The sequence below is a fragment of the Molossus molossus genome, unplaced genomic scaffold, assembly GCF_014108415.1.
Source record: "Molossus molossus isolate mMolMol1 unplaced genomic scaffold, mMolMol1.p scaffold_m16_p_10, whole genome shotgun sequence".
In the NCBI taxonomy this organism is placed as follows: Eukaryota; Metazoa; Chordata; class Mammalia; order Chiroptera; family Molossidae; genus Molossus; species Molossus molossus.
This window is the reverse complement of record NW_023425345.1, coordinates 40,478,700-40,504,420: the sequence shown is the minus strand read 5'-3', so window position 1 is coordinate 40,504,420 and position 25,721 is coordinate 40,478,700. Positions and strand designations below refer to the sequence as shown.

Sequence of the window (25,721 nt, the reverse complement as noted above, 5' to 3'; positions counted from 1 at the left end):
ATGCTCTAAATGCTGAGCCAAGCCAGCCAGGGCAGAACTAATGAACTTTACTTATCATGATACCACTTTCTCTAGGACAAAGAATGGAGCTCAAAGGGAAGATGCTTGGTGGCCCCGGAGATAATGAGGCACCCTGCAGAGGTCATGACATTCTAGATGCTTTCTGGGGGAGGGGGGGACTGAAGAAGAGAAGTACTGCTTAGCAAGACTATAACATAAGTGAAAAACCATTTTTACCTTCTCTTTGCACGTCTCTATTTCCTTGCTCTCCTGGACGGCTGGACAATGATGGCCTGGCCACACTGACACTAGGTCTCCTGTTTGCCTTCTATGACTCAGACTTGACTCTCATGACCTAAACCTAACAATCGTCTAAATCCCAACACTATTCCAATGAGCTCACATGGAGTTTTCCTCTTGAACAAAGAAAGGGAATCAGCAGACCTGGGAATCTACTCTGGCTGGTCAGTCCACAAGCATCTGATACATTCTCTTCATGTTTCTCCACGGCACTGTCTGTCCCTGCAGAGCAGGGCAGCCTGCGCCTGGGGCGGCACCGACTTTTCACCCCTGCTAAAGCTGGAAGAAATGCTGACCCCATGCTTGCTCAAAAAAAAAAAACAACTTTATAAACTAGTAATGCATGTTTACTACCAAAAATTTATTTTAAGAGAATAAGCAAAAAGAATTCAGCATATTCCCATCACCTAACATAACCCCTATTGACACCTTGGGGTGCTTGTTCCAGATGCGTCTGTGCACAGTCATAGCCTATAAACATGAATATATCAGAAACATTTTATTTTTACAAAAGCATCCTGCTTTATCTTTTTAAGTAAAAACTACAGCAATTTCAGGTGTATATTCTGTTGAACATGTGTAAGTATATTTAAAATATGATATGCAACTAATTTTAGTTGCTGTGTTTACTCCAAGAAAATCTCTACTTTATTCTAGTTAACTCTTCCAAATATTTCCATTAAACAAACAAAAAAAAACACAAAAAAACTAAATGACTAAAAAAGTAACAACTTTACAAATTTATAAATTACAGAAATAAAGGAAAATTTAAATCACCTATAAAACCGCCATGTAAAAGTGATCAGCATTTTGATACTTTTGCGTAATACATATCAGAATTTAGACTGTTGCAACAATGGGCTGTTTAAGAAATTTTATGAAATCTTTTCTAAAGCAGAGTGTGCTTAATTTTTTTCTCAATCATGTCAGGGTATTTGAGGTTTAAAAGAAAACTTTAATATATAATTAAACTACTTAACTTATTTTGTAAGGGTTGGCACTGATCAGCAACACAATTTCTGTAATGGCCTAATAAATATCAGTATATTTATTTCAAGTTTCTTTTTTTTTTTTTTTTTTTTTTTTAATCCTCACCTGAGGGTATTTTTCCATTTTTTTGTACAGATAGAGTGGGAGGGAGAGAGAGGAAGGAAGAGAGAGAGAGAAACATCGATGTGAAGGGACACATCGAGTGGCTGCCACCCGCACGACCAACCAGGGCCGGGGACAAACTGCAACCGAAGTACGTGCCCTTAGCGGGAACCGAACCCGGGTCTCTCCGGACCGCAGGCCGACGCTCTAACCGCTGAGCCAAACTGGCCAGGGCTCAAGTTTCTTTAAATAAACAAAACTCTGTGCCCTACAACTTGCCATTTGATTCAGAGGAGACTTCTGTATTTTCAACTAACGTATAGTTTTCTCCTGCATGTTGACCTATTCATTGTTCAGAGTCAATTTCTAATAAGGCTTCTTTCAAAATAGCCTCCTGAATGCAATTCACTTTAGTTCAACTGTCAGCTGAATGCAGGATGAATCCTGTGGATGAAAAGGGGCCACATGCTCACCTGACAAGCTCAGGGGAGGCCTGTGTGGTGGCCTTGCAAACTCAAAGACCTAAAGTAACCACAAAGGATGGTCTGAAATAAAAACTTTTTAACTAAAAGCCATTATGGCAAGTAGTCGTGTCCTAGGCGCATCTTCCCTGACAAAGGTCAATCTTTACACTTAACTGAGCCTGTCTATTGTCCTTTTGTATCTATGATAACATATCTTTGGAATATCAAAGTACTTTTCCTTGTTTCAGACCTCTCAAAGCACAGGCACCACTCCGTGGAGACCACTAATCCCCTCACTATTAATTGAGTTCATTGCTGTTAACTATCCTCTACCCACTTAAGTAAAAAAAGCATGTGTCTATCATTTTACTTTTTATCCAATAACAGAGGTTTCCCTGCTTTAATTTCTCCCACCTCCCTAATCAATCACCAATGGATTCACCTAACACACTTACGTCTTCTCTTTTGATTCTAATGTTTACAATAAGGTGCAAAACTACCATTCTCTGGAGCATTATCTCAATCCTTTGAGGTTTTGTTTCCTGGAAACTGGTGACAGTTTTGGCTCAAATAAACTCACAAAAGTTCTTCACAGGTTTGAATGTTTCTTATGTTGACAAACTCATGAATTCTAAGAAATAGTTGGGATGCTCTAATTTGGTTCTTTTAAAATGGACAACACAGTGTTCGACAGAACTGTAATGCCAGGAAACACAGACATTGCCCTCCCCTCCAAAAATCAAAATGCCATTGCAAGAAAGAGGATTGATGTCATTTTTGGTTAACTCATGTAAGACACTAGCATTTATGATGTTAAAGCAGCATGCCTGGGAGCAATACAGCCCGCACTCATACCAAACATGACTTAGATGGTCACCAGGAGGTATACTAACTGTATATCAGTTCACATACACAACAAATCAAAGCATTCTCATTTCAATAGGGTCCATACGTTTTCTGAAATGAATCAGAGAGATCAAAGTTACCTTACCACAGAAGGTAAAAAAAGTTATTCCATTTCTCAAGGGAAAGGAAACTGTCTACATAGTTCCATGTCATTCAATCAATGTAATTCTATTTAACATTTACCAGGAATGTTATGCCACATGCAGATCATAGAAAGAGCCGCAGAAGTTATTCCTTGCGCTCAGGGGCCTCAGTGTGACTCCCGGGCCAGCAGCATCTTGGCCTTCTTTGTTAGAAGATTTTAAATTGCAAATTCAATGTTTTTAGCTATTCGAATTTCTCTTTCTTCAGGGCCTTTTGTTTTATTCAGTTTGTCTTTCAAGCATACAAGATTGAGATGCCTGCAGACAGGTGCTGTTTATATTTTTCCTATTTCACAGTTTGGGGTTATTTTTCATGGCAGGAGGGTATTCCAGTATGCATTATTCCCTTATGGCAGAACCAAAAGTCTTTCATGGAACCCTTTCTTAGAGCTTACTTAAAAATCAAATGGGTTATTGAGAAGAACCAATGAAACAAAACAAATGAAGGGAACAAAGGTCCCCATTGTGGTAAACTTCATGTGGGTTTATTGAGAACATAAGAACATAGCACAGAGTGTGGCTAAAGAACGCTGTTTTGAGTGGATAATTTCTCTGGCTTTCAACCCAGTGAGAGGGACTACAATCCAAACCTCCATAATTTTCAGTGGAAAACATTTATAGGAAAAGTGAAGCTAGGAAAACCTCCAAACAACACACAAACTGCTCTCATCCATCATTTCCTCTCCCTTCCCCTGTGGGTGGACACCCAAACTGCTGCCTTCCCATTCTAAAAACCTTTCCATGACTGGTAAATCCTCTATTTCCTCCTACAATGTAGGTGAGATGAGATAAAACAAGAAACACAGTCCTTGTCTTCTCAATAAATGGTGCTTAATCAACTTGATACCCACATGAGACAGAACATGAATCTTGACCCCTACTTTACATCTTGCATGAAAACCAATTTCAGATGGATCATAGACCTAAATGTGAAAGGTGAAATAATAAAGCTTCCAGAAATACTACAGGAAAGCATCTTTATTACCTTCAGATAGGGAAGAGTTTATAAAACAAACAAGCAAACAAAAAAACACACAGAAACCTAACTCTAAAGAAAAAACATCTGAAATTAGACATCAGTATTCAAAGGACATTCCTAAGTACAAAAAGGAAGACTTACAGGAGAAAAAAATAGCTATGACTCAAAATTTGGACAAAGGACTAGTTCCTGGAATATATAAAAAATTCACACAAAAAGACAATCCAATTTTTTTTTTTTTTTTTTTTTAATAATAGGCAAAAGTATTGATTGGGCACTCACCAAAAGAACATCTCTGATAAGCATATAAAACTCATTAATCATCAGAGATGTGCAAATTAAAATCACGAGGCATACACAATAATGTTTGTAGCACCTTTCATCATGGTCAATGTCTAACAACAGTAAAATGGAAATAAAATACTATTCACACACACAAAAAACATTAATGATGAGATTGGCAGGTTCAGGGTGGTATGGTCACATGACTGCTACAGTGTGCAATGGACGATCCACAGCTCTGAGAACAGACGATCCTGGACTTGAATTTCAGCTCTACTATTTACCATGCAATACTAAACATGTAGATACGAGTATTCAACTTCATTAGTCTGCTTTCTCCATTTCAAAAATAGTGTCATTTCACCTCTTTTACAATGTTATAAGGATTCGATATAATGTCCATATAACCCAAAGCACTGTGACTAATAGGCACTCAATCAACAGTAAGACTGGGATTTAGGAAATATAACTTCCATCACTCGGGATCAATTATCAATCCCTTTTATACATGAGCTCTCCTCTTGTAAAACAAAGATAGTGTTCCACCTGACCTGCCAAGTAAAGCTGTAGTAGGTCTGAGTTGCCAACTCAGTCATCGGAGAAACTACACAAGAACTGGGTCGTGGCCTTTTCTTCTTCAGCTACTTTATGAACCCCATATGCAATTGCAGCTGTCAGCTCTCATGCCAGAAGATCAAATGAACTGGGAAGATTAAACACATGAGCAGGAGAAATGCCAAAATGTGTGTAACTGCTGGACGGGAGTCCAATTGGTTCAGTTACAAGTCAATCCCCAGAACACTATGTACGCTGTATACACACTCTGAAGAGCAGCATATGCAGCGTGGGATGGCTGGAATACAACAGAAAGGATATGGGGGCAAAAAACCCCGGTACTGCCGCAGTTTTCAGCCTAATTCTGCATCTCCTTGATTCCTGTACATAAATCTACTCATACTTGTCATTAGAAAATAAAACATAGAGGTCCTGTAATAAACTCCACTTCGACTTCTTTTTATTTATTTATTTTTTAAAAAAGTTTTTATTGATTTTTAGATAGAGAGGAAGGGAGAAGGAGAGAGAGAGAGAAACATTGATGAGAGAGAAACATCGGCTGGCTGTCCTGTACCTGGGGATCAAGTTTGCAACCCAGGCATGTGCCCTGACCAGGAATCGAACTGGATGACCTTTTGGTGTATGGGTCGATGCTCAACCACTGAGCCACACCAGCCAGGCTCGACTTCTTTTTAATGTAAATAGTAATGTAATATGTTTAGTAGCAGCCAGATCCTAAATTTTAAAGTTAAAGTAAAAATTTAAAGGAATGAGTATTTCTAAGTATATTTTCAGTAAAATTTTAATCATTTACAAAGAAAAGTCAGGATATTTATATTGCCATCTAAACTAGTAAGGGGAGGCAGGGCAAAGCAAAAATAAATCTCCTGACATCTTGAAATCAAATTTTATGACTCAAAATAATCACTGAAGAATAAGGCTCCAAATTTCCGTGTTTTGATTATCGTAGCTATTTCTCCCCTATTAAAATTGATCTTCACGCCTTTAAATAGAAGCTGTAACTCAAAGAGCTCTAAATTCAGTTCCATTCATTCCACAGGAAAGGTCAGTGCTCCGTGTTGGTGCCATTCTGTAACACAGGTGCTCTACTCAATGGGAACAAGGAACAACAAGCTTTTTCTTTCCTCTGTGACTGAATTACTGGGACAATCTCAGGCCATTTCTAACCTAGTGAAACCAAGAAAATCTTTGGCCAAAACCTTGTGAATTTTTTTTCAGGTACCAGTATTTCCATAGCCCATTCTGGATTTACCTTGTATGCTTAAATCTAGTTTTCCATTCACATGAGGCTTTGGGCATAGAAGAACCTGCTTAGAGAAGTCCTCCTGCAATTTTCCTCAATGATCTCTCTATTTACAAAAGTTCTATAGATCCCACTCCAGTTGGTCTCTATGAAGAAAGCAATGTAATTTACATTTTAAAAGCTAGTTCATGGGTATCTGCCACATAGAAGTAAAAGGTTTTTTTGAAAGCAAGAGTCATTATGTTTAAATAAACATGGTGCTCAACAGATTTGTTTAAAATCCTACTTCAATGTTTGTCCTTAATATTCTAAGGTCAGGTTATTAATCTCTTAAATAAAAAAGAAAGTACAACTGGAATTTTTTCCCCAAGGCACCTTGCAAGATAGGTTTTAAGAAAACGGTGGTGCAATGATGCGATGGTGCGTCACTACAGCCCGAAGGGTCAGAGGAGCATGTGGTGCAGTCTGGAGGGGGCCTTGGGAGCCAGGTCCCCATCCCCCACTTTGGCACTGACTCCAAGCTCTACTCCTACTCTGGCCTGGGCCTAGGCCATCCACAGGGAAGCTCCAGAACCTATTGGCAATCTCCAGGAATACTGTAATAATCTAGTATGGAAAAGTCCCAGAAATTAATCCTTTTATATTGCATATACTCCAAGGAGTGGATGAAGACATTGAAAAGTGATTGGAAGAAATCACATTGCTGGTAACAATCACTCAATGCCAGTGGAAAGAGTAACAGGTGAAAATTTTTAGACTCCAGAATTTTAGAGAAGAATCCATATATTAATGGTTTGGATGTTAGATGTCACCTCACAAGTAACGTCGGTGCATACTTTGCTGCAAAACTGCTCCAGAAACAATACAATCTATTTACTTAAGCCTTATGTTTAATGATATTGGGCCCAAAGGTAGAGAGCTGATTGCTAAAACACTACATAAGAATACAACTCTGAAATGCCTAAGAATGAATTGAAAAAAGATTGAAAATAAAAGTGGAAAATTTTTTGCTGCAATGCTGTAAGTTGATTCATCCTTAAAGAAGTTAGATCTGGATGACAGTGATCTGGGAATGCAAAGTGTGATAGCATTTGTTACAGTCCTAACTCAAAACCAATCAATCACAGGAATAAACACAACCCGACCTATACTGTGTGGTGAACAGGAAGAGTCCACAGTTCACCTCAGTGACATGTTAAAAGAAAATCACTGCCTTGTGGAACTGCATGAGCATGCATGGTATAAGAAATAGTGGTTGAAAACAGTTATGTAGAAACACAGAAAGATGGCGGCAGGTAAGACCGGAGCAAGGGTGAGTGTGTGAGAGTGTGAGTGAGTGTGAGTGGACATGAGTGTGGACGAGCAACCTCGAGCAGTGCAGAAACTTAGGGCAGATGGTTCTGTGCTGTGGACAGGGAGCAGCTGGCTACCCTGGTAAGCAACTTGTAAGGGCGCTTCTCCCTGGGTGGCCAGAAGGCCCTGCCATTTTGGAAGATCCCTGGCCTTATCTGGGAGGAGGCAGCAGAGAGCAGCTAGGGCCCAACGACCTGAGTCCACCTGTGTGCCTTGCACCGTCGGACCAGTGGATCTCATTGTGTCACCATGGACCAGAGCATAGTAGCAGCCAAGCACCATCCCCCACAGCAGCAACCTGATCTTATTTAACATAGTACTAGAAGTCTTAGCCACAGCAATCAGACAAGAAGAAAAATTAAAAGGCATCCAAATTGGAAAGAAGTGAAATTGTCATTATTCGCAGATGACATGATATTGTACATAGAAAACCCTGAAGACTCCATCAAAAAACTACTAGATTTAATAAGTAAATTTGGCAAAGTAGCAGGACACAAAATCAACATCCAGAAATCATTGGCATTTTTATACACCAATAATGAACACACAGAAAGAGAAACTAAAAAAACAATCCCATTTACCATTGCAAAAAAAAAAATTGAAGATACCTAGGAATAAACTTAACCAAAGAAGTAAAGGACATGTTTGCAGAAAACTACAGGACATTGAAAAAAGAAATAGAGGAAGATATGAAAAAGTGAAAGCATATATCTTGTTCATGGATTGGAAGAATTAACATCATTAAAATGTCCATACTACCCAAAGCAATCTATAGTTTCAACTGGGTATCACGTTATACTACAAAGCCATGGTAATCGAAACAGCCTGGTACTGGCACAAGAACAGGATATAGATCAATGGAACAGAATAGAGAACCCAGAAATCAACCCAAGACATTATGCTCAATTAACATTGACAAAGGTGACAACAGCATACAATGGAGTAAAGACAGCCTCTTTAATAAATGGCGTTTGGAAAATTGGACAGCAGAAAAATTGGACATGCAGAAAAATGAAACTAGACCACCAACTTATACCATAACAAAATTTCAGACATCACACACAACAGAATTTTCACTGATATAATGCCTAAGGCAAGAGAAACAAAGGAAAAAACTAATACATGGGACTATATCAAACTAAAAAGCTTCTGCACAGCAAAAAAACATATGGGAGAGCATAAATGTCAATGATACATCAGATGGGGTTAATTTCCAAAATATATAGAGTACTCGCACAACTCAACAAAAGGAAAACAAAGAACCCAATTAAAAAATGGGCAGAGGACCTAAATAGACACTTCTCCAAAAAGGACATACAAATGGCCAAGAGACATATGAAAAAATATTCAACATCAGTAATCATCAGAGATGCAAATCAAAATAACTATGAGGTATCACCTCACACCTGCCAGAATGGCCACCATCAACAAATCATCAAAGAATAAGTGCTGGCGAGCACGTGGAGAAAAGGGGACTCTAGTCACTGCTGGTGGCAATGCAGACTGGTGCAGCCACTGTGGAAAATAATATGGTGTTTCCTCAAAAAATTAAAAATTGAATTGCCATTTGATCCAGGGATCTACTTCTAGGAATATATCCTAAGAAGCCTGAAACACCAATCAAAAAGAATATATGTACCCCTATATTCATAGCAGCACTATTTACAATTGCTAAGATTTGGAAACAACCCAAGTGTCCATCAATAGATGAGTGGAGCCCTGGCCAGTTTGGCCCAGCGGTTAGAGCCTCGGCCTGTGGTCCAGAGAGACCCGGGTTTGGTTCCCGCTAAGGGCACATACCTCGGTTGCAGTTTGTCCCCGGCCCTGGTTGGTCGTGTGGGTGGCAGCCACTCGATGTGTCCCTTTCTCGTCAATGTTTCTCTCTCTCTCTTCTTCTCTCTCCCTCCCACTCTGTCTGAACAAAAAATGAAAAAATGTCCTCGGGTGAGGATGAAAAAAAAAAATAGATGAGTGGATAAAGAAGCTGTGGTATATATACACAGTGAAATACTATGCAGCTGTAAAAAAGAAAGATCTTTTATTCTTTGAGATTACATGGAGGGATCTAGAGATTATTATGCTAAGTGAAAAGAGCCAGTCAGAGAAAGACAAGTATCACATGATCTCACTTATTTGTGGAATATACTGAGCAAAATAAAGTGATGAACAAAATAGACCCAGAGACATAAAAGTAGAGTTCAAACTGACAAACTTCAGAGGAGGGGGCGGGAGGGAGGAAAGCGATAAACCAAAGCACTTATGCATATAACCAATGGACAGAGACAGCAATGCTGGGGCGAGGGGGGGGGGGCGGGGGAGAAGGATCAGGAGGAGGGTGTCAATGGGAGAAAAAAGAGAAACATCTGTTACAAAATAAATGAAAAAACAACAACAACAACAAAACAGTTATGTGATGCACTGTAGCTGAACAAAAGCCTGCACTACCTTGATGTCAGCTGCAATCAAATAACTCTTGATGAAATGGTGTTTTGGGCTCATGCACTGAAAAGCAATATTACCCTGAAAGCAAAAGATCTTTTTTTTAACAGAATAGGAAATGCAGGAGCAAAGAATCTCGGTGAAATTCTTGCTTCACACAACAGGAGTCTTAAACTGTTGTCAGTAGACAGCAGCAACCTAGAGGGAGAAGGATTTGCTGCACTCTCACAATCAATGAAAACAAATCCCACACTCTCTAATACCTATATTTGGGGAAACAAATGTGATGAGGCTACTTGTGTGGCTTGTTCAGACTTTATTCAGGTGGCCTGTCTAAAGCCAGACAATACAGATGTGAGTCATTGTGGTGGAGGGACGTATATAGCGCACAGAAGTCTCCAATGGCCTTAAAAAGACCAGGAGAGTAACAACTTTGAAAACCAAGCTCTAAAACAATTTTCAGACATTACAGTCACAGAGATTAATATTTTATTGCCTATTAAATTTATTTCATAAATTAGAACTTGTTACTTTTGTCAAAGGTGTAAAAGATATGAATGTATTAAACTTTGTATAACAATCCATTAAAAAAATAAATAACAGCCCTGGCCGGTTTGGCTCAGCGGTTAGAGCGTCGGCCTGCGGTCCAGAAAGACCCGGGTTCAGTTCCCGCTAAGGGCATGTACCTCGGATGCAGTTTGTCCCCGGCCCTGGTTGGGTCGTGTGGGTGACAGCCACTCAATGTGTCCCTTTCATGTCGATGTTTCTCCCCCCCACCCACTCTATCTGAAAAATAAATAAATAAATAATATGAAATAAAATGGGTGTTCTCAGTTACTTATAATCCAAAATCTTGAAAAATGTTAACTATCTAACAATAGAGACATGTTAACTAAAATAAAGTACTACTTTGAATATCATACATCTATTAAATTTTTAGTAACATGAAATAATTTAATGTTATGTGGAAGAAGGAAAGCATGATTAAAAAGAAATCCATGTACAATATAACCACAATTTTCAAAACAACAGATACGAAGATAAAAAATATGTCAAAACGTTGCCTGTCATCATACCTGGATGTTCAGCTTTCTCCTTGGTACCCAACAAAAAGTTGTTTAGCTCTGGCCAGTTTGGCTCAGCAGTTAAAGCATCGGCCCATGGTCCAAGGAGTCAAGGGTTTGAGTTCGGTTCAAAGGCGTGCACCTCGATTGCAGGTTCGATCCCCGGCCCTGGGCAGGGTCATGCAAGTGGCAGCTAATTGATGTCGCTCTCACATTAATGTCTCTGTCTCTCCCGCCCACCCTCCCTCCCTTAAAAACGAAAAAAAAAAAAAAAAAATCAATGGAAAAGTATCTTTGGGTGAAGATTTAAAAAAATTTGTTTAAGCCCTGGCCGGTTTGGCTCAGCGGTTGGAGCGTCGGCCTGTGGTACAGAGAGACCCGGGTTCGGTTCCCGCTAAGGGCACGTACCTCGGTTGCAGTTTGTCCCCGACCCTGGTTGGTCGTGCGGGTGGCAGCCACTCAATGTGTCCCTTCACATCAATGTTTCTCTCTCTCTCTCTTCCTCTCTCTCCCTCCCGCTCTATCTGAACAAAAAATGGAAAAATGTCCTCGGGTGAGGATAGAAAAAAAAAAAAAAATTTGTTTAAAGATGTTTTTCTGAACCAAGACAATCACCTGAAATGTATTTTCAGTTAAATATAAAAGATCAGAAGAACATTAAAGGCACAATAATAATAGGAGCTAGTAAAGTCAACCAAACTTCATATTCTAATAATTTTGGTGGAGTTTTTTTTATTTATTTATTATTTTTTAGAGAAAGAGGAAGGGGGAGAGAGAGAGAGAAACATTGATGGGAGAGAGATATATCAATCAGCTGCCTCCTGCATTCCCCTTACTGGGGATCAAGCCCACAGGGAATCGAACCAGGACCTCTCAGTCCATGGGATGACCTTGACCCTCAATCTACTGAGCCACACTGACCAGGCCCAAACTTCATATTCCAATTTCAAAAAATCCTGATTTGTGCATTACCAATGTACCTTGCTCATGTTTTAGAAGTAGAGGGAATTTTATTCCCAAATAACTGGTGATCAAGAGAATATTAAGTACACAAATCAGTTCCACAGAACTGGCTGAAGTATAGCTCTTATGTATTAGAACAGAAAAAAAGAAAGAGAAATAGAAATTAGAAATAGAAGAGAGGTTGTAATAGAAAGTTTCACATAAGAAAGGTCAACAGTGATTGCACTGAAAGCGTAGCTCACTTTATTGTCAGGGAACAATGCTGTGCAATAAATCCACAGGGAGAAATACCATCACCTCAAAAGATCATACGTGAACCATGAAACTGAGAACAATGACAGCTTTGTGCTAAAATCACAACATAAAACCATTTTAAACAAGAACCATAATAATTTTTCAATAATGACACAAATTACTTATTTAGTAGTAAACAAAACGGCAGATACCAGTTACTTCATCTACTCATCACATACTTTGATACTCAGAAGTTTCAAATGGTAACCTGAGAGATTTCAGAAATGAAAATTACAAAAATAACAATACTCACAGCCCCCCATAAAGGATCCCGTTCAAACAACCTGCAGCCGTGCCTTTTACTCTTCTGATTAATCATTATCTCCTGCTTGCGGAGGAATTATCTGGATATAAGATTTTTGAGTAAAATCTCTGGGCATCCTGCATCAGACACGCACACAACTTCTGTTAGACATGTAAAGAACTAACTAATGGGAAGTACGCAGCTAGGTTTCATAACTTTATTTCTAGCGGTGTTGAAGCCTCAAAGAACTACGCAAGCAATGCATTTCAAAATCCTGTGTAGATATTTCAAAACGTAGTGAGAACGCGCTGGAATACTAAGGTGGAATGGGAAGAATGGGGCCACATTTAGATGACTTTATGGTAGTTACAGCCTTCAGATGAATAACAAACTAGCCTTCAAAATCAGGTGTTAAAGGATCTTGAGATTTTTTTTTTCATGGTGATTAGTCATAAGAAATACTAAATAATAACACCATGTTTAAGCTCACTATCTCCCCCAAAGCAAACAAGCTTCCAGTTCCTTCCCAGGTCACCTAGCTGTCCCCCAAAAACTTTTTCATTAAAACATATAAGGATTTTAAAGAAGGAAAGGCACCACTAAGCAAATTTCTCACCCTTGCAATGTTTATAAGAGAAAATTACTTGTTAATGTCAGTGTTTTAGTTAATATATCATATAATATAGACTTCTCAAAACCCCTAATGGTTTATCATCATGTGGACTGAATGTGTACATAACAGTTCAAATTCTAATTTCCCTTTTATGTGACATATAGATGTTGTAGTCAAAATCAAACTATAAAACCTGGACTCAGTTCAACTTAGCAATATCACTTCTTTCAATTACCAAGTTTCTGAAAGAAACAAACTGAAAATAGTAGAACTACATTAAAATACTTGAGGAAATTTTGATGAGTAAATTAAACCAAAAAGTAGAAGCATGGAAGAAACTACTTGGGGAAACACACTAAAATCACAAAGTCTTTGAAATTTAGAAATCCTCCCATTGTATGGGTAAGGAAACTGAGGCCAAGAATGTTAAGGAAAGATACATAAAGGTACATTGATATTAATGAGACAAGCTACAGACATTTAAGATCTTCTGATAGATTTTTTAGTGCAATTTTCATGACATTGTATTTCTTTTCCTTTTTTTGCAGTTTTATAACTTTATTTGACAATCAGCAGTTAGTTCTTATCCACATTAACTGTCTGTAGGTTTTTGAAAGTGGTGACAGGTAGGTAGGTGACCAACATATAGAGCTTGTTTAGTGAATCTTTTTTTTTTTAATCCTCACCCGAGGATATTTTTCCATTTTTTGTACAGATAGAGTGGGAGGGAGAGAGAGGAAGGAGAGAGAGAAACATCGACGTGAAGGGACACATCGAGTGGCTGCCACCCGCACGACCAACCAGGGCCGGGGACAAACTGCAACAGAAGTACGTGCCCTTAGTGGGAACCGAACCCAGGTCTCTCCAGACCGCAGGCCAACGCTCTAACCGCTGAGCCAAACTGTTTAGTGAATCTTCATCCTCATTATGTGTTCTGGACAACCAGATATGGTATGGGGCATTCCCTATTCCTGTGGCCCAGACAGTTTTGTTGAGCCTGGTGTCAATGCCTATGTCTGGAGTTCCATCTTCTTTAGGGCAAATTTCCAGCTCTCTTTGAGTGCCCAAGCGGCATGCTTCTTGAAACCCACTCCATGGATACACTTGTGAATGTTGACGATGTATGCTCTGGTCACTACCTAGTTGATGGCAGAAAAGCCCTTCTTCTTGCCACCCTCCTTTGTCGGAGCCATAATGCCTGGCCCAAGATGGAAAGAAAGGGCATTATATTTCCAAATTAGCTCTTTCTTAAATATAATGTCATCCAGCATACTTTCATGGGGTGGTGATTTCGACAGTTGAGTAACCCGCCTATAACACTTACTGTCCATAAATGTTACTGTTACAAGCTTTAAAAGCCGATCTCTATGAAGTGAAAGGTATGGTAAGGAAACATGGCATGTTCCTATAATATGGTGGTATCCAAATGAGGGTTAATGCTTTCCAAACTCCATTAATCCATGCCATCATCCCCAGCCAGGTCAGCTGAGGGCTGGGGGTGTCCTCTGCAGAGTCAGAGCAGGCCTCGTACAGGAAGTGTTGGTGTGTTTGCTCAGGCGTGAATGATCAAGTCAAAGGAGGATGTCAGCACTTTTGGTTCCCTGTCTCTAGCTCAGAGGGTATAGCAGGAAATGCAAACTGACCACATGCCAGTGCACTACTGGCTGAAACCAAAACAGCCAGTGTACCAGGGCCGGCAGCATCCAAGTGAGCATGTTGGCTGTGGTTCTTGACCTCTTTTTTCAGTGTTTTAGCAGTTTAGTGGGCAAAGAAAAAGAAAATGCATATGGAATAGTTTCTGATAATTTGACACTGTACGTTATAGATTTTTAGATATCTTTATAAGTAATAAACCTTTTCACAGATCATTTGGATATTATGTGAATATAGCTGTAGAAACATGCTACAGGGATCACACTAAAAGAAAAATTATCACAAATGTGTACTTTTTTGTTGTTTGCTGCTTATATTTTGGCTTGCTAGGTTTTATAAAAACAGATTTCTTCCTCTTGGCTTTAAATCAAGTGATTTTGATCAATTTAGTCACACATGCGTGTTTAGTTAAATTTGAGAATGGCTTTAGGAACCATGATATCAACCAATGTGTTATAAAGCTAAAATTAGTAACCCCTCCAAAAAATTATGTGGCTAAATATAAATCTTCATCAAGAGAGAGAAAACAAAGCTCTCTGCTCCTAACACCATCATTTTATTCCATATTTCAGTAAAATTAATATTATCTGTAATTACAGATGTATACTTAACTAAGTGCCCTTCTCATAACAACCCCAACAAAATGGTGTTATAAGCTCCATTTAAAAAGATGGTGAAACTGAACACTAAAGTTAAGTAACTTTCCCAGAAAGTAAAAAGCAGAGTTGCAATTCAAAACCCAGACTGTTTAACTTCAAAACCAATTCTTTAAAATGGAAAATGTCTGCTTATTCTTCCAAAGTTTTCTCAAAAATATTAACCTGGGATGCAATAAGTAAAACATTTACCCTATATCTGAGTTTTCTTGTTTTTAATCCCCAAATGCACAACCTAAAACTGGTAAACTTCCTCTTTCTAAATATGACTCTTTTCATAACTAAATTCCTCAAAACGTTGTATTAAATCTACTTATAAGCAAATAGTTTTACATATAACCTAAACAGTATAGTCGTTTTAGAATAACTTAGAATTCTCCAGACCAATAGTTGGTTTTATCTTAATTTACTGGTTATGAGAATGAGAAGAGTAAACTTGTCACTTCCTCAGGGTCATTTTGAGCCAGAAATAGAATTCTGGGGTAAGGTCTGGTTTCTAAACCATGCTTCCTCTGCACTGGTAAGCTGGTCACTAAGAAACAGAAAACAAAAAGAAAAATGACGAGATATTTAAAATACTGTTCCAACTGCTCTCTCTTTCCCATACTTGTCCATCCCCTCTCTCTTGCCCATTTCCTGTACTGTATGTTTTATATTGCAGTTATAGGAAGAAACTGCAATGGTCTTGGCAGATAAGGAAAAACAAACTTTATTTCTATTTCAAACATAAAACAAATGCTTCATTTTTCTTTTCTGATTCAAATGCGAAATATAGCCTCAAAAATTAAGATCCTTGCCTGGCCGATGTGGCTTAGTGACTTAGTGGTTGAGCGTTGACCCATGCACCAAGAGGTTGACAGTTCGATTCCTGGTCAGGGAACATGCCCAGGTTGTGGGCCCAATCTCCAGTAGGGGGCATGCAGGAGGAGGTCAGTCGATGTTCTCTCTCATTGATGTTCTCTCTCTTTCTCCCACTCCCTTCCTGTCTTTCTAAAATCAATAAAAAGAAAAAAAAATGTTTTTCCTTTTTTTTTAATCCTTACCTGAGGACATTTTTCCACTTTTTGTTCAGATAGATGGGAGGGGGAGAGAGGAAGAGAGAGAGAGAAACATCGATGTGAAAATAACACGTCGAGTGGCTGCCATCCGCATGACCCAACCAGGGCCAGGGACAAACTGCAACCGAGGTACATGCCCTTAGCAGGAACCAAACCCGGGTCTCTCCAGACCTCAGGCCAACACTCTAACCGCTGAGTCAAACTGGCTAGGGCAAAAGAAAAAAAAATTTAAAAATATTTTAAAATTAAGATCCTTTTAAAAATTGTCTTGTTAAAGCAATTCATTTCTTCTATCAAATTTTTTTATTGATTCCCACAGAGTGAGGAAGGGAAACATCCATTGGTTGCCTCCTGCACACGCCCCAACCAGAGATGGAATCTGCAATCTAAGTGTGTGCCCTGACCGGGAATCAAACCCACACCTTTCGGTGTACAGGACAAGGCTCCAATCAACTGAGCCATCCACCTGGCCAGGGCTCTTCTTTTTCAGTTTTATTGGTACAAACTATTATCTTTTGATTTTTAAATTTAAGGCAGTTTTCTAAGAAATGTGTAGGAACCTGCACATGCGGCATGTGGCATTGTAGAGTGGTTTGTCTAAAACAGGACAACCAACATTTTAAAAATAAAATGTTCAGTTTTATTACAAATATGCACATGCAGCAAAGATTGCCGTAAGTCACTTCTTGGCTCTACCTGCATTCAGTACTTGCTCTTGAGCAGCTTTCTTTACTCTTCCCATCTCGACAAGTTCCAGATGGTTCCATGCAGGCCTTCTTTATCCTGCGGTGGAGGGCACTTCTACGATCCCACCTCCCCTCATCTTTCAGATGTGCTCACTGGTATGTTTTCAAAGCTTGTTCCAAAAGCCTCCCTTTTCCTGTTGTCCCAGGGATGAAACTCGTGCACGACCTTCAAATCGTTCTGAAGGTGTTGCCTCATCTGCTTGAGACATCACTTCTTGTTCTCCTAAAATTTTATCAAAAGCCTTTTTGTTTATGTCATTTTCTAGTGAAGTCAAGTGTTTGATGACACTTTGCTTTGCTGATAACATCTTTGGCAGTTCCACTAACTCCAAAAGAAGAATGTACATTCATGTGATGAGCGATAACTTCCCATCTTGAATTTGTTGCAGCAGGGAGGAGGCTCACAGCTTTAATCAATAACTGGAGATCATATTCTGACCAATTCTTATTGCCATTTCCACCTCTACCAGTTGATTTCTTAGATGCATGTCTCATACGAGCCTCAGCTTCCTCTTTCTCTTTTCTAATTTGCTCATTTCTTTCTTGTTTATTCAGAACAGCCTGTCCTATGACGTGTTTCCATCACACACTGCAAACTTGCTAGTTCAAAGTTATCACAAAGTTTTTTCACTTCTATCATTTTAATCTGCTCTGCCTCTTTGTCACAAAAGTGATTTCAGATCTTGCGTGAGTTTTGAAGTTTTTGCCTTTCCTTTTTTTTAAAATAAGTTTTTATGGATTTTTATTTTTTATTTTATTAATTATTTTTGTTACAGATATTTCTCCTTTTTTTCCCCACTGACACCCTCCTCCCCATCCCCCCACCCTGTACCCAGCTCTGTTGTGTGTCCACCGGTTATGCATACATGCATATAAGTTCTGTGGTTTATCTCTTCCCTCCCCCTCAGCACCCCCTCTTCTGAGCATTTTCAGTATGTAGGTACCCTACTTCCACGTCTCTGGGTCTACCCTATTCCTCAGTCGGTTATGTTCATTATATATTGATTTTTTAGAGAGAGAGGAAGGGAGAGATAGACACATCAATTGTCTGCCTCCTGCACGCCCCCTACTGGGGACTGAGCCCAAAAACTGGGCATGTGCTCTGACTGGGAATCAAACCAGAACCTCTCAGTCCATGGGATGATGCTCAATCCACTGAGCCACACCAGCCAGGCAAGTGATTTGAGGTTTTAACTACTGAGTTTTGTGAGTTATTCATACATTCTAGGTAGAGCACTTTGTCAAATATAAGGTTTCCAAATATCTGTTCCAATTTATAGCTTATCTTTTCACCTTTTTAACACTCACAAAGCAAATTAAATTTTGATGAAATTTAATTTTTTTCTTTTATGGTTCATGTTTTTGGTGTCATGGCTAAGAACTTTTTGCCAAGCCCTAGGTCCTCAAGATTTTCTCCTGTTTTCTTTGGAAAGTTTTACAGTTTTATATTTTACATTTAAATTGATGACCTATCTTGAGTTAGTCTTTATATATAGTCCAAGGTTTAGGTTGAGGTTCAATTTATGTCTATAGATATTCAACTTCTCTAGCCCATTTGTTGAAAAGACAAACCATATTAATTTTGCACCTTTGTCAAAATCCAGTTGGCTGTACTTGTGTGGAGCTATTTGTGGGTTATCTATTCTGTTGCATTTATCGATTTGTATATCCCTTGTCAATACCATAGTCTTGGTTACTGTAGCTACATAATATCTTAAACTTGGGTAGCATGTTTCTCCCACATTATTCTTCTTTCTCAAAACTGCTTTAGCTATTCTAGTTACTTTGCCTGTTCACTTAAATTTTAGAATAATCTTATCTATACCTACAAATCTCTTGCTAGAGTTTTGATAGGAACTGTGTTAAACCTATATATCAATTTGGGAGAACTGACATTTTTATTATGAGAGTCTTCTAACCTATGTACACAGTATATCTCTCCATTTATTTAGATATTTGATTATTTTCATCAGTACTTTGTATTTTTCCTAAGTATATCTTTAAAAAGCAATACAAATAATAAACTAAGAATAGCTCATAAATGTTACCAAAACAAGTCTTGAAAGTCAAAATTATCTTAATTAACTAAAGTTAGACATTAAGAATAACACAAACCCAAATATGTTCGTTTGGGGCAAATAAGCACATTTTTTCTGAAATACAGACTTTACATTATTTGCAAAAAAATGAAAGGACACCACAGGGAATTTTACAATTAAAACAGAAAACAGAGCAGATTGGAAGGATAAAGGAAGACAGAATAAATATCTTCCAATTATATGCAAACTGTTTTCCTCCCTTTTTTAGATTATTATATTTATTCTATGTATTAAATATGTTCATTACATGTGCAATAGTAGTGCAAGATGAGGGCTCTAGATTGTTTAATTTCAAAGGTCCATTTCAAGTCCTACATTATATTATTTTATAAGTTACATTTTTAAAGAATAAGTTGTAGAAAATAATGCTTTATGAATTTTGCTGCTTAGATTTCTAAAAAAGAAGAGGAAGGTCAAGTGGAAAAATAATTCTGTTGAATAGTAAATGTATTATTAACTATTTGGACAATTAACTAAAGCTATGGGGGAAAGTGGAACATGATAAAAATCAAAGGGATTAAAACTATTTAGCCCAGAAATAAGGATTCTGCAAGAATGCCTGGAAGATAATTAGGAGGTTATGTACCTACCCAAGGGAAATAAAGTACAATGTAAAAATATCCAAAAATACATTCATAACAATTGGAGCTCAAAATAGTGATAATACAATAGGTTGTACAAACCCTGAAATAAAGAAGGTCCTATTAATGAGTGGAGTACAGTTGTGAAGGCCTGAGAGGATCAAAGTAACTCACAGATCCCCCCACCATTCTTCAAGTGTATAAGCCAAGCATTCAGAAAACCATGCCCAGCTTCTAATCTGACCGAGAAGAATATGAAGACTGGAGACTAAGGAGCAAATAACAGTGACCATTTTCTGTCTACCTTTGTGTCTCCCAGAATGCTTTTTTGGTTCACACACGGCAATTGCCTGATGGATTGATGAGCACGTCCCTAGGATATCCCAAAACAAATGGAATTATAATTTGTAAAGCAACAAAAGAAAATAATTTCTGAAAACCAAAAGTGTGGACATCATTTTCTAAACTATTGGCAATTATATCATGCCAGGGACATTTGACAGTGGATAGAGAGAATCAAGAAGCTAAAAATATTGCTCATACAAAATCAAACACATGAATCATAATCATCACATCCACACTACCCGTAATTTCACTGCTAAATGTCTTACCACCAGACTCAGTAGGGTATGAGCAGAATAAAGAAGAAGCAAGGAGAGAGAGTGAAAAGGAAGAAGTCAGTATTAGTCACATTTGAAAACTACTCAGATGTGAGAGTAAAACTAAATAAAAGCAAGCAGGAAAAACTAGTGCTGCCCTGGCTGGTTTGGCTCAGTGGTTAGAGCATTGGCCCGTGGACCAAAGAGTCATGGGTTCAGTTTCGGTCAAGGGCATGTACCTTGGCTGCAGTTCATCCCCAGCCCTGGTCGGGGTCATGCAGGAAGCAACCAATTGATGTGTCTCTCTCACTTCAATGTTTCTCTCTCTCTCCCTCTCTCTTCCTCCCTCCCACTCCATCTGAAGATAAATGGAAAAATATCCTTGTGTGAAGATAAAAAAAAAAGCTAGTGTTGCCTTCAAAATATTCAAATTGCCTCAATATCGAGCAACCTATCAGTGCCACATTGATAACCAATGATAATGTATAACCAAACCCAAAAGCATTAAACCAAAGCTAAAAACAGGAACTAACTCCATTGAATCACTTCTGTAATACAGCATTAACTTGGTTTTTTAAATAGAGCATCAAATTGGGTAGGGGAAAATGTACTACTATAAGTGCTTACCAAATTCAAGAAGCCATTTACTAGCCTCTGTGAGCTAACCTAATAGACGATTCACATGAATGAGCAAAAGTAGAAGCAACTCCGGCTGCCGCCTGTTTGGTCCTCTCCTGCCAATGCAGAACAGCTGCACCCAAAAGCGCCACATGACAGAAAACTTTGGGATTCTTTCATCCCATTATGGCCCTCTGCCTTTACCACAATCGTCTCTACAATGCATCCGGACTCTGCCTTTCATTGTTCACAACTCTTAAACAGCATAAGGTCCATATTACTTTGCCTGTGGGAGTCTGTGGAAGGGACTATTTCTCTGCATTTGGTAATATATGGTATAAAGCAACCTTTACTAAAAATAAACAGTTCAGTGTTAAGAGCAAATAAGATACAGAAATGTATTCAGACGACCCCATCACATACAAACCTTGACACAAACAAAGGTGTGGAAGAGTATAATTCTGTTGATGAGGATTTTTACATCTTAATTCTACCAAAAGAAGAAAATGACTTCTGTTCCCCAGTGAAATGTGACATTTAAAATTTCCGCAGATCGGCCTGCGGTCCTGAGAGACCCGGGTTCGGTTCCCGCTAAGGGCATGTACCTCGGTTGCAGTTTGTCCCCGGCCCTGGTTGGTCGTGTGGGTGGCAGCCACTCGATGTGTCCCTTTCACATCAATGTTTCTCTCTCTCTCGTCCTATCTCTCCCTCCCACTCTATCTGAACAAAAAATGGAAAAATGTCCTCGGGTGAGGATTAAAAACAAAAAAAATAAAATAAAATTTCTGCAGATACTGAGAGGCTCTGTCTAGGTAAATGATTTCTTTTAAACCTCCTTCCAGAAGTTGAACCTTTCTTCAATTGATGAACAAACTACTCTTCACCAACTCATAACTTTGGCCAAGAGTGGCTTTTCAGTACTAAAAACAAAACAAAACACAACCCTTAGTAGATTGGAGAGGGTTAACAATAGCCACAAGTTCTGTCAGTACTCTGAAGGGGTGGAGTCTATTTCTCCACCTCCTTGAATCTGGGCCGGGCCTCCGACTGTTTGTCTAACAGCAAAGGGCAGAAGTGATGTGGTACCAGTTCTGGACTAAATCTTGAAGGGGCCTGGCAACTTCTGCTTCCTCCACTTTGGAATCCAGGTGCTATACTGTGAGAAGGTTCAAACAGCCACATGCATGAGAAAGGCCTACATGAAGGAGAATCAAGGCTCCAGCTAATGACTTCAGTTAAAATCCCAGCTGACAGCACCAACGTGCCAGCCATCTAAGTGAACGATCTTGGAAATAAATCTTACAGCCAGCCCTCATTCAGCTGTCCCAGCTGAAAACACGTGGACCAGAGATAAGCCATCCATATCAAACCATGGCCAAAGTCCAAAATTTTGAGCAAGAAGATAAATGTTTTCTTAAGCCAATAAATTTGGGGGTGATTTGTTATGCAGCAATAGATAACTGAAACAAACTTTGTATCAGAATTGGGGGTCCACTGTCACAAAAACCTGAAATATGTATTGGCTTTGGATCCAGGTGTCAGGCAGATGATGGAGGAAGTCTGGAGGAGGCTGTTAATAAAGATTTGAAAAAGTGAAGAAATGTTAGTGGTGGCTGAAGAGAGGGAACCTATGTTACATACAGGCAGAATAATTAGTACACCCACTGCAGGCAGCAATGTGGAAGAACTCACAGATCTAAGGAGAATTCCAGGAAGAATGCTGAAAGTACCAAATGGCCTTTTTTAGCTGCCTACAATAAAATACAGGAATAGTGAGACAAACTAAAAAAGAAACTGTTTTGTTCCTTTCCAAGCAGAATTTAGAGGAAATAAATATAAGGGAGTCGGACTTGATGGGTTCGAAAATAAAACTATTCCTCATTTCAGCATCTTAGCAAGAGGTGCACCAAGTAGGAGAGCTCAAGGCAAAGATCAAATCCTGTGGCCCCAAGGGTGTGGTTGTACATGCTTTGTTGAGCTTCATAAAGACTTTAGGTGGTTCCTCCGACTCTTTCCATTTAGAAAGAGTGTGTGTGCAGACGCACCTAGGGGATTTGCTGAACCCCCGATTGCTTCCAGTTTGATTCAGCGGACCTAAAATGAAGTCTGACCTCTGTAGTCAATTCCCAAGTGATGTGAATGCTGGGGGTAGAGACACCACACTTTGCGAATCACAGAGATAACCCAAAAGGTGGGTGCATCTTAAGGGTCACCTCTACCAGAGACCAGAGCTTCTAAGAATCTTAAAGGTATTTTCACACAACATTCTGATTTTAACACAGTCCAAGGCAGAGTGAGCCCTGCCTCAAAAGAGATTTGTGGAAATGTTTTTTATCTAATGCTATGAACCCCGAAAAGATATATGGGAGAACCCAAAAAGACACTAAGAAATGTATCAGTGGAAGCATTATCAGCCTGGACTGAAAAGAGAGAAACAGTTCAAAATAAAACACATCAGTGCCTTATTCATTCGGAAAGAGGCTGCAAACATGAACCACTTCTTGTGGAAAAGTGAGAAGATTCAAAAAACACAGCCTGGGGCCTAGAGGGCGGAGACAAGAGCCATGCAGAACCACCCAAGTTATAAACCGGCCCCTAAACAAGGAACCACTGACATATACTTAGCTGGATTTCAGACCTGCTGTGGATCAGGGACTGCTATGTGCATCCCATGTCCCCCCTTCTGCCCTTTTTAAATATTCACATACCATACAATTCACCCCAAGTTAGCAATTCAAAGATTTTGTTAAAAAATTTTTATTTACTAATTTGTTTTTGTTATAGATGTTTCTCATTTTCCCCCATTGACACCCTCTTCCTCTTCCTCTCTGCCCCATCCCTAGCTGTCGTCTGTTCATTGGTCATGCAAACATGCATGTAAGTTATGTGGTTTATCTCTTCCCCCCATTACCCCCCCCCCTCCTCTGAGGTTTGTCAGTCTGTACCCCACCTCTATGTCTCTGGGTTAATTTTGTTCAGCAGTTTGTTTAGTTCATTATATTCCACAAATGTGATTATTTGTCTCTCTCTGCTTGGCTTGTTTCGCTGAGCATAATACTCTCCAGGTCCCTCCATGCCACCTCAAAGGATAAGAGATCTTTCTTTCTTACAGTTGCATAGTATTCCATTGTATACATGTACCACAGCTTTTTAATCCACTTATCTACTGATGGACACTTGGGCTGTTTTCAGATCTTAGCTATTGTAAATAGTGCTGCTATGAACATAGGGATACATATATTCTTTCTGATTGGTGTTTCAGGTTTCTTGGGGTATATTCCTAGGAGTGGGATCACTGGGTCAAATGGCAGTTCAATTTTTAACTTTTTGAGGTAACACTATAGTGTTTTCCACAGTGGCTGCACCAGTCTGCATTCCCACCAGCAGTGTACTAGAGTCCCCTTTTCTCCACACCCTCGCCAACACTTGTTGTTTGATGATTTGTTGATGGCAGCCATTCTGACTGGTGTGAGGTGATACCTCATAGTTTTAATTTGCATCTCTCTGATGATTAGTGATGTTGAGCATTTCTTCATATGTCTCTTGGCCATTTGTATGTCCTTTCTGGAGATGTGTCTATTTTGTTCATCTGCCCATTTTTTAATTGGGTTCTTTGTCTTCCTTTTGTTGAGTTGTATGAGCACTCTATATATTTTGGAAATTAACTCCTTATCTGATGCCTCATTGGCAATTATGGTCTCCCATATAGTGGGATCCCTTTCCATTTTGATGGTTGTTTCTTTTGCTGTGCAGAAGCTTTTTAGTTTGATGTGGTCCCATGTGTTCATCTTTTCCTTTGTTTCTCTTGCCTTAGGTGTTGTATCAGTGAAAATTCTATTGTGTATGATGTCTGAAATTTTGTTGCCTACATTTTCTTCTAGAACTTTTATGGATTCACGAGTTACATTTAAGTCTTTTATCCATTTTGAATTTATTCTCGTGTATGGTGTAAGTTGGTGTTCTAGGCAATTCAAAGATTTTTAATATATTCACAAGTACATACAAGCAATTAATCTTAGAACATTTAATCACCTCAAAAAGAAAGCTGTACACTTTAGTTATCACCCCACCCCCACCGCCAACTTGCATTCATCCATTCCCACCAGCCCTGAGAAATAACTAATCTACTTTCTTTCTGTAGATTTGTCTATTCTGGGTATAAATGGAATCATATAAGATATGGCCTTCAGTGACTGGCTTCTTTCACTTAGCATATTTTGAAGGGACATTCATACTGTAGTATGTATTCCATTCATTCCACTGTATGGCTATCTGAAATTTTATTTATCCATTCTTTAGTTGATGGATATTTAAGTTGTTTCAACCTTTTGGCCATTACAATGTCGCTATGAACATACACATACAAGCTTTGTATGGATATATGCTTTCCTTTCTCTTGGGTATATGTTTAGGTATAGAACTGTGGGACCCTATGATAACTTTAGGTTTTAACCTTCTGTGAAACTGCCACAATCTTTCTAAAATGACTGCATCTTTTTACCTTCCCACCACCAATGTATCAAGATTCCACCTGCTCCACAGCCTCTAATACCTTTTGGAAGGGGCTTAACTGTTTCAATTTTCCTGTCCCTGCCTTACTGTTATGTGTGTGTGTGTGGGGGGGGATTAAATCATTTGTTCTTTTAGTTCACGGGTGTTCAGTTTGAGATTAGTTGTACTGAAAGGGCCTCATCTGCACCTTAACCTGATTTAGATGATGAGACCTTGAACTCAAGCTAGAAATGGAATGAGATTC

General features: G+C 39.0%; 1 protein-coding gene and 3 pseudogenes across 3 annotated transcripts in view; 1 reads left to right on the top strand and 3 right to left on the bottom strand.

The window, feature by feature from the left end:
• The window catches only part of FGD4 (FYVE, RhoGEF and PH domain containing 4), a 136,378-nt gene extending 123,836 nt beyond the window's left edge, over nucleotides 1–12,542 (bottom strand). For all 3 annotated transcript variants that reach the window (XR_004958364.1, XM_036252770.1, XM_036252773.1), the window contains exon 1: nucleotides 12,352–12,542. Coding sequence is in view for 2 of the 3 variants with exons in the window: in XM_036252770.1 (XP_036108663.1) it covers nucleotides 12,352–12,361 (10 nt within the window). In the remaining variant the exon portion in view is untranslated. The remainder of the gene's footprint in view (nucleotides 1–12,351) is intronic.
• Nucleotides 4,369–10,188, top strand: LOC118623215 (annotated as a pseudogene).
• Nucleotides 12,543–13,531: 989 nt separating the features above from the next.
• Nucleotides 13,532–14,172, bottom strand: LOC118624466 (annotated as a pseudogene).
• A 2,829-nt stretch (nucleotides 14,173–17,001) lies between these two features.
• Nucleotides 17,002–22,237, bottom strand: LOC118623690 (annotated as a pseudogene).
• Between the last annotated feature and the right edge of the window lie 3,484 nt (nucleotides 22,238–25,721).